Source organism: Paramisgurnus dabryanus, chromosome 18 (assembly GCF_030506205.2).
Source record: "Paramisgurnus dabryanus chromosome 18, PD_genome_1.1, whole genome shotgun sequence".
In the NCBI taxonomy this organism is placed as follows: Eukaryota; Metazoa; Chordata; class Actinopteri; order Cypriniformes; family Cobitidae; genus Paramisgurnus; species Paramisgurnus dabryanus.
Genome location: NC_133354.1, coordinates 12,830,665 through 12,838,926, shown reverse-complemented (window position 1 = coordinate 12,838,926; position 8,262 = coordinate 12,830,665). Strand labels below are relative to the sequence as shown.

Below are 8,262 nucleotides of genomic sequence, written 5' to 3'. Positions count from 1 at the left end.
GTATGGTTTTATGTTCTGATAAGTGCCACAAATTCATCTACAAGGACATGCAGTACCAATCTTTAATGCAGAGACTAAATCAAAGGGCTGCCCATCGCAAATACTATTTATTTAAAACCATTTAAAAGTGTTTGCCCTCGTGTGAAGGTCTTATGCAATCCTTGCAACTGACGATGATGTTCTTAGTTTGTGGCATGTGGATTATAAATGTTTAACATGCATGCTTAGAGTGCATTGATTATTTTATATAAAATTTTTTATGTATATTGTAAGTTTACTGTAAAAAAAAAAATGCTTGGTTATTTTCAATCCAGCATTGAGTCAAAAAGGGACGAGCCCAGCAGCTAGGTTGAAATAAACCCAGAAAATGCTTATATTTGACCCAACAATGGGTTAAAAACACCCAGCATTTTGGGTTGAAACAACCCAGCGGACTGGGCTTGTTCCTTTTTGACCCAATGGTGGGTTGAAAATAACCCAGCATTTTTTAGAGTGAACGAAGTGTAAAACTTTAACTATTTATATTCACTTTATATATATTTTAGACTGGCATATCTAAAAATATAGTGTGACATTGTTGAGATCTTTAAAACTGACATTAGACAGATGTTATATAACTATTTATCAGGGTCACAATCTAAGAAACAAATCCCTATTTGCTCTCCATTTAATCTCATTGATGTCTAGCAGGAACCATTGAGATCACATTTCCTATGGGGTTGAATGTACAACAATTACATCAGAACAAAAAAACCTTGTTTAGATTTACTACAGCATGTCACACAGCAGTACAACACACTCACTGATTGAAATTTCACGTCAACTGCTCACATGCAGGTACTTCAGCTGTTCCTCCAAATCAACCAGGTGACCCGGCCAGCGGTACGACTTAAGCTTGAAACAAACGCTTTCGAAAATGAATTTCCCAATGGCCTAGTTTACATCGCATCATCATATCTGTCCCATCTGCTCAGATGTCCAGATGTTAGCAGTGTTAGATCACCCAGAGTCCTGAACTCAAAAGTGAACGACGGCTTAGTAGCAATAATACGAAATGGTGGTCAGTAAATTGACCCGCTGGTGATTTTGACCCATTTTGACAACCTATTCCATTACTAATTTTGTTCCACCTGATCACAGTGCATTGCATTTGTGGTGCATGAGCTGCACAACACGCCTACAATTTACTCCAGCTTTTCCCCGGCAGATCTTGCAATGATGGGTTGCCACAGTAACAGGGGATGACAGTAAACCTACTTAGAAAATGAAATATACCACACTGACCGTGTATCTCAATCTACCTCACCCCATGACTGACTTTATGTTGCTAAATGATTAGGCCACCCTTCACATATAAATCAAAATCCAAAATGTCACTACCAATACACACCGTAATGAGTAACATTTGCTTTATTTGCATTAAAATTATTTGCTACATAAAGATAGATGGGGCAGAATTCGGTTAAAGGGCAAACCAGCGTGCACATTTCAGAAAGAGTAATCAGAATATTTACAAAGCCACAATATCAAGGTCAAATTTAGTAATTAGTAAATATCGTCTTTAAGTTTAAAAAGTTAACCCAGTCTAAGCTGCTTTTGTGATACGAGTGAATGGGGACTAGAGATAGCCGTGAACCCGTGGTCACCATTTACCTTCACTGTATGGGAAAAAACATTTTTGTTCTATCTAGAGAGAAAGAAAGTTATTCAGTTTAGGAACCACTAAACATAAATAAATGATGCAAAAAAATATGCATCCAAGGATGATTTCATGACATAAACAAAGCAATAACTGTACGTCAGTCTATGTATTGAAAACTCTCTGAAGAGTCATATAGAGTTTGTGAGCCTCAGATGTTGCCGTCAAATCTTTGTGACGTTGATCTATGGTTAAAGTTGAGCAGAGGCGCTCTCTCAAAGTGTGAACTGAATTTCTATGCAGGTGATGAATGAATGCACTCTGCAGTGTGTGTCGTGGATGTATATCACTCCACTCCCTACAGGATGAAGAGATAAGTTACTGCTAACCTGCAATGTCATTCTACACCTTCCTTTGGGAAATGTAGGGGTCAGATGCGCTGCTCAAGTTTCTCGCATCGACATGCTTTGATTGCTGTTAAAAAAATGGTTCCCTCATGCATATTCCCATTAAAACCCTATGTGGCATGCGGCAGGTGCCTCTAAGTAGAGCAGAAAGTCTTTGATAACAGGTATTAATTGCACACAAAGTCTTTAATGTACCACCATTCAGTATTAATAGCTAGTGTCAACACACACACTGTGGTTCATATAAGGAGACTCTTCGTTTTCAGACAACTTGGTTGATGCAGCCTTCAGCTTACAAATAGTGCACAGTCAAATGTATTCATGAAGATGATGACAAATGTGCACCATTGTGTCTGACCCTGACCCTTCCAATGAGTAACCCACTACAGAACACAGTTCTGTCATTCTGGGGTCAGTACGACACAGTTTTTTTGAGAAGGAGCTTCTGAAATATTCACGAAAAGAGCAGGAAGATAAATAGGCACCTGTGTCCCCGCTCAGGGCTCTTGTTAAAAGAAGGCGTTGATCGAGAGGTCAAAGCCGGACAGAATTTTAAACATCCATTGGCCCAAGGCCCGCCGGGATCATTACAGCTCATTCGTGAATGTTAGGAGAGCCGAGCCAAGAGCAAGAGAAGCCTAGCGCGATGATATACGAGCATAATCATTTCTCGCTCTGCCTTTTTTCTTTGGGCAGGGCTGGCCCGCACTTCATCGTCTTCATGCATTTCAGCACGGCCTTCTCCTTCTTTTTCTCCTAGTGCTCTTTTTAAAGGGATAGTTTGCCGTTAAATAAAACCAAAACTAAAAATCTGTCCTTGATTTAAACCTGTATTATTTTTATTGCATTTTTTAGGAATGGCCAACTGAGATATGTCCTCAGGGCAACATATTATGCTGACCCAAGGGACAACACTTTTCTAAATAAAACCTAAACCCACCCCAAACCCTAATCCTGGTTGTAAGCTTAAACTTAAAACAAACTGTAAACTTATTTCTGAAACCTGATTGGTTGATTGAAATGTTGTCCCAGGGTCAGCATAATGTTGCCCTGAGGACATCAACCACTTGGCAAAATCAGGAGTATGAAGGAATCAATTCCACTATAAGGCTTTGCAATATATAGAAATTACAGCGAACGTGAATTTGGCAATATGCATATTGAACAAGTTAGGAATGCCGCATTTCCACTGAACACGGAAGTCATTCATTTCCTATGGAGAGTCGCAAAGGGGCTGCTTGAGGTGCCGACAATCTTCGTATGTGTAATTTTTGGATACGTTTTAAGCTTTGGATGCGTTCAAATTTTTTAACTTGTGCGACTACACATGTTATGATTAAACTGAAACTTCATTACAACTGCCACTAGGGGGGCGAACTCCGACAATCGCTTGTCGTGTGCAGTGGAAAGGCGGCTGAAGGCATCAAGCCACGTCCGAATACAATGTTTGCTTTACTTCCTGACTCCTGAGTTAGCTTCATTGTCCCAATACTCTATGTGTGTGTGGGGGGGTATTCAGGGAATGTGACTGGTCGAGCCTGATTGAGTTCAAAAAAATAAAATGGTGGCCAAGAAAGCGGTGGGTCACAAATTTAGTGTAAATAAAGTTACATTTTTATTTTTTACACCATTTAAATGCATTTCTAATTCCATTACCGTGCCTACGAAGGCTGTCCAAATGTGTTTCCCGGAGCTGCCTTCATCCCGTCTAAATCATTGCCTTCGGTTTCAGACGCAGCCATAGTCAAAGTATTAGCAAAAATCTGCTTGTTTGTGTGGAAGATGATCAACAATCAAAAGCAATGTGATATTCGTTTCAGTATTGAAACATACCGCACCGGAGTATAAGCCGCATCATTCAAAAATGCGTCATTAAGACGAAATAACATATAAGTCACAGTGGACTACACGTCGCATTTATTTAGAAAGTTATTTCACAAAATTCAAGCCGAAGAACAGACATTTAATCTGGAAAGGCAAGTTATTCAATTAAACAATAGCAGACAGAACAGCAGGCTGAATAGATGTCTGTACAATAAAAGTAATGTTATCAGTTATTTAAACGATATACCATAGCATACAGAACTTACCTGGAAGGTTGAATAAGTTAAATTAACCAAACAAGCTAGCGTGAAGTTCGCATGCTCGTCATTCCACATTACATAATACATTGAATTACATAATACTGACTTACAAGGCGCACCTGACTGTAAGACGCAGCACCAGCCAACTTATGAAAAAAAAAAAAACGCGGCTTATAGACCAAAAAAATACCGTATTTAAATTAAATTTAAATAGTTTTACAAACTTAAAGCATTAGCGTATGGCAAATCACTTGAAAAGTTAAGCATCTGGCTCTTTGATCGCCCCTGGTAGCTGGCTGCAGTATAAGTCATAAACCCCACACTCTCCATTCAAACGAATGCTCTAAATAAAAAAATTATTTACACTTCCAATAAAAGTTTCCGAAAGATGGTTTTGGTCCTTTCAGGTAGTTGATATCACACTGATATATGTTCAGGTGTTCATTTGATGGACATTTTTAGCTTCAATTCATTCAAATAGAGGGAGGTGACGTCGCGCCATCCATCTTTTTTTTTACAGTCAATGGACTAGAGACACAAACTTTGGTGGCTTTAGTTTTTTGAAGGGTGAACTACTCCTTTAACTAATTCATTGAATTTGCCAGTCTGAGCAGCAACATCAGAGCTTGAAGCAGACGGGATGACAACACAAAGTACAAAAAACTAGATCAAATGTGTAAGACAGAAGCCACTTACAAATAATTGGCCACAAACAGATTTGCTAGTTGGTGCGTGCATTAAATGTGATAAATGCAGCACATAAGGAAGTCAAATCTTTATCCGCAACATCTACAAAACCGATCTCAACAAATATCCAGGTCACACCACAAAGTTCAGGTTTGTACTTGCCCTGAAAATATATTAATGAAATATATTTATAAATTGTTTACATTTTTTTGTTTAAGTGTTTTATTTTTGCTATCAGTCAAATGTTACAGGTACAAACCACATAGCATACTGCTAATCGTGCACATGCTAAAGTTAATATGCTGATAATTTGTTTACAACTTTCACCCAAACACCAAATGATGATTCAAAGATTTTTACAAATCGTTGTAATCTCAGCTAGAAAGATTATTTTGACTTGAAGATATATTTAATAAAGAAGAAGGCGAAACAAAAGTTATGAACGATAAAGAAAAAAACGTAAAATGAAAATGCAATTTGCAATGACATCACAGCACCTCATATGACAAACTCTCTCATATTGTTGTTTACAATATAGTTATAATCGTAAACATACTGCTTTAAGCCGTCGGTTCATACTTTATGTTGACAATGACATCTCGTCATTTGTAATTTAAACAAATTTGACTCACCTTACTTATGACAGCAGCACTTTGAAATATTGAGGCTACTACTGCCATCTCCAGGCGTATGCAGAGCTGTGATTTGGCATGAAAATGCGAACTGCAGTCTTAAAAAATATCACATTTATTTTCATAGAAAATGTATATTTTATACAGTTCTACACATGCACATCAACACAATAGTCCATTTCGGTAAATATAGACCAAGACGTGTTTTTTTTTCTTTAATTCACAGAGCGCGAGCACAGTAATTAGGCAGACTTGAGCATATTTGAGGACACCATGATGGACGCTTACACGGTTGAATATTAAATCAGAAATCACTAAAAAAAGTCTGTAAACCTGTAAATTATGTATAAACATTTATAAATGGATCGAAGTACAAAAGAAATAAACATCCAATCACAATTAGGATTTAAATGAGAATTATAGAGATATTTCTGTTAAATGAAAATATATGTCATCTCTTTTATTTATTTGTTTAGATTTTTTGGCAAAATGATGCAAGCTATACAGACAGCTAAACATTTCATACATTCCTTTACAGCTTTCCAACCCTGTTTTTAAACACAACCTTGTGACTTTCTTCAACAAGAATAAAGTCCGTCCACCTCAAATGAATGTCATTTATATATTTGTCATCATTAAATAAAATGCTTAAATAGAATACTTTATTGAATTGTTAAAAAAACAACTCTTAAAACAGCACACACAGCATTTACCCTGGATTAAACCATTCAAGAGTGCAATCTAAACCCAACTGGCCGCATTATTGTGAGATACCATCCCCATGTTGGCTCAACCTTGCTTTTACAGTTATAGGACAAGATGTTTTGTGTTAGTGTGTGAAAGATTTTGCCCTTAATGTAAACTACTAGATTATAGCTTGAGACAGCTGGGCCATCATAGGTACAGTTTTACCTGAGGGTATATTATTCAACCTATATTTTGCTAGCTGAAAATATATAGTACGAGGTCCTCTGGCCTGTCAGCAAATGGACTAGAAGTTTGTGCGTACCAAAGCAAGCAGCCTCCTCAGGAAAACCAGTCAATGATAACAGCAGCAAGGATATGTCTTATTGGCCTATAGATGATGTTCTCATGACCAGCCTGAACCAAGCACATGTAAACCAGTTTTTAAGACATCTTTGCTTGAACGTTTCTTCTTGAGAAGACATCTTCACCCTTATTAACTTATAAAAGGAACAGGAAATACCTTTAATTAGCAGCACATCACATTATCACGCAAGTTAGAACAACATTTGTCCCGTTTCGGTTCATAGGGTTGCACAAACATGGATGCAAAGGGAACACACACATACGTCATTCACCAAAAACACGCACCGCTTGTGCATTTGAAAGGCAAACACTGAAACTTTCCTTTATATTTTTAGCACTTCAGAGTCATTCTCTGATGATAAACACAGAAATGATGGATCATGGAGCAAGCAAGATGCATGTAATGTAAGGGAATACTTGGCAAAGATTGATGTGTGCATCCATCAGATCTTCGGTGGGTAAAATGATGTCATAGGCTACTTCATGAGTAGAGATGAAGGCCACAGCAATGTTTTAAAATACTTGCTCATATACTGTAGACTGTGCCAGTTACCTTATGACTTTTTGCATCTTCCCATCCATCTAAAAACTCTTTTCAATGGTAATATATTAAGAGTTGATTGTGGTCCGTTTGTCTGTTGGACTAATGCACTTGTTATGGTCTGGAGGTTTTACTGTAACATCAGGCCATATATTAAGTGCCTTTTGTAAAACATTTTTATCACCAAGTTGTTGCTACACCATAACAAACATTAAAATCTGTTAGGATAAATATTTACTTTTTAAAATCCAGCACTTTGATTTGGTATATAATGGAATTGTAATGGAAATAATGGATGGAATATTAATAACATCTCTTTGCCCCTAACTAGGCTATATCACAGTATGGATAGATGTCTCATTCCGACAGCTGAATTAATCTGAAAATACTAAGCTCCTGCTTTATTTTGTGTACGTGGCATGTTCAAATGAAAGTCATTTAGATTTATTTTGAGAAAAAAATCACTGTAGACCCATTGGAGGTTGTCGGTTTCCCTTTTGAGAGAGATTTTTATGCTTTTGAAGCCATTCGAATTTGAAGTCAGACTCGTACGTTACTTTGAGAACTTCTTGAGGAGTTTCTTCCCTTTAGAAAGCAGTCCTTTTTTCTTTTTAGATGCCAGGTCTCGGGGACCAATAGCAGGGCTCAGCGGTCGGACTGGACCAACGGGAAGCAAAGGACGCACTATGGGTGAGGCCGGTCTCCCAGGAGCTGGAGCTGGTACTGTACTCTCCATAGGCACCTATAGTAATAAAACATTCATGGGGAGGGGAAAATTATGGGATATTACATAGTAAGCTTATCGTATGCCTTATCATTTGACTTACACACAGGACAAATTATATAGAGTAGAGTTAAATGAGAAATATCTTAAGAAAGAAACAGTTTTTGATTTCCCAGACAGGGATTAGGATATATATATATATATATATAGTACAGGCCAAAAGTTTGGACACACTTGACTAAAATGTTAGCTATGATTTTAAAAATCTTTTAATCTGAAGGTGTATGGTTAAATGCATGAAATTATGTTTGTAGAAAAAAACTATACCTGTGCCAAACAGATTAATTTCTGTTATTAGGAAACTAAAATTGTATTTAAAAATATTATTTTTTAAATTGATGACTTGCACTGAATATTAAATCTGTGTTATGCCATAGTTTGGACGAAATTATTTTTATTCTGTTATGTGGAAAAATATATAAATAAAGAATGAGTGAG

General features: G+C 37.1%; 1 protein-coding gene across 11 annotated transcripts in view; it reads right to left on the bottom strand.

Annotated features, from left to right (window-relative positions):
• Positions 1–5,343: 5,343 nt before the first annotated feature.
• Positions 5,344–8,262, bottom strand: part of rimbp2a (RIMS binding protein 2a) — a 35,983-nt gene continuing 33,064 nt past the window's right edge. For 6 of the 11 annotated variants that reach the window (XM_065244212.2, XM_065244211.2, XM_065244217.2 and 3 more), the window contains one exon: positions 5,344–7,782. In XM_065244212.2, the coding sequence (XP_065100284.1) occupies positions 7,594–7,782 (189 nt within the window). In that variant the 3' untranslated portion in view covers positions 5,344–7,593. The remainder of the gene's footprint in view (positions 7,783–8,262) is intronic. The other 5 variants (XM_065244215.2, XM_065244218.2, XM_065244219.2 and 2 more) reach the window with 1 other exon arrangement.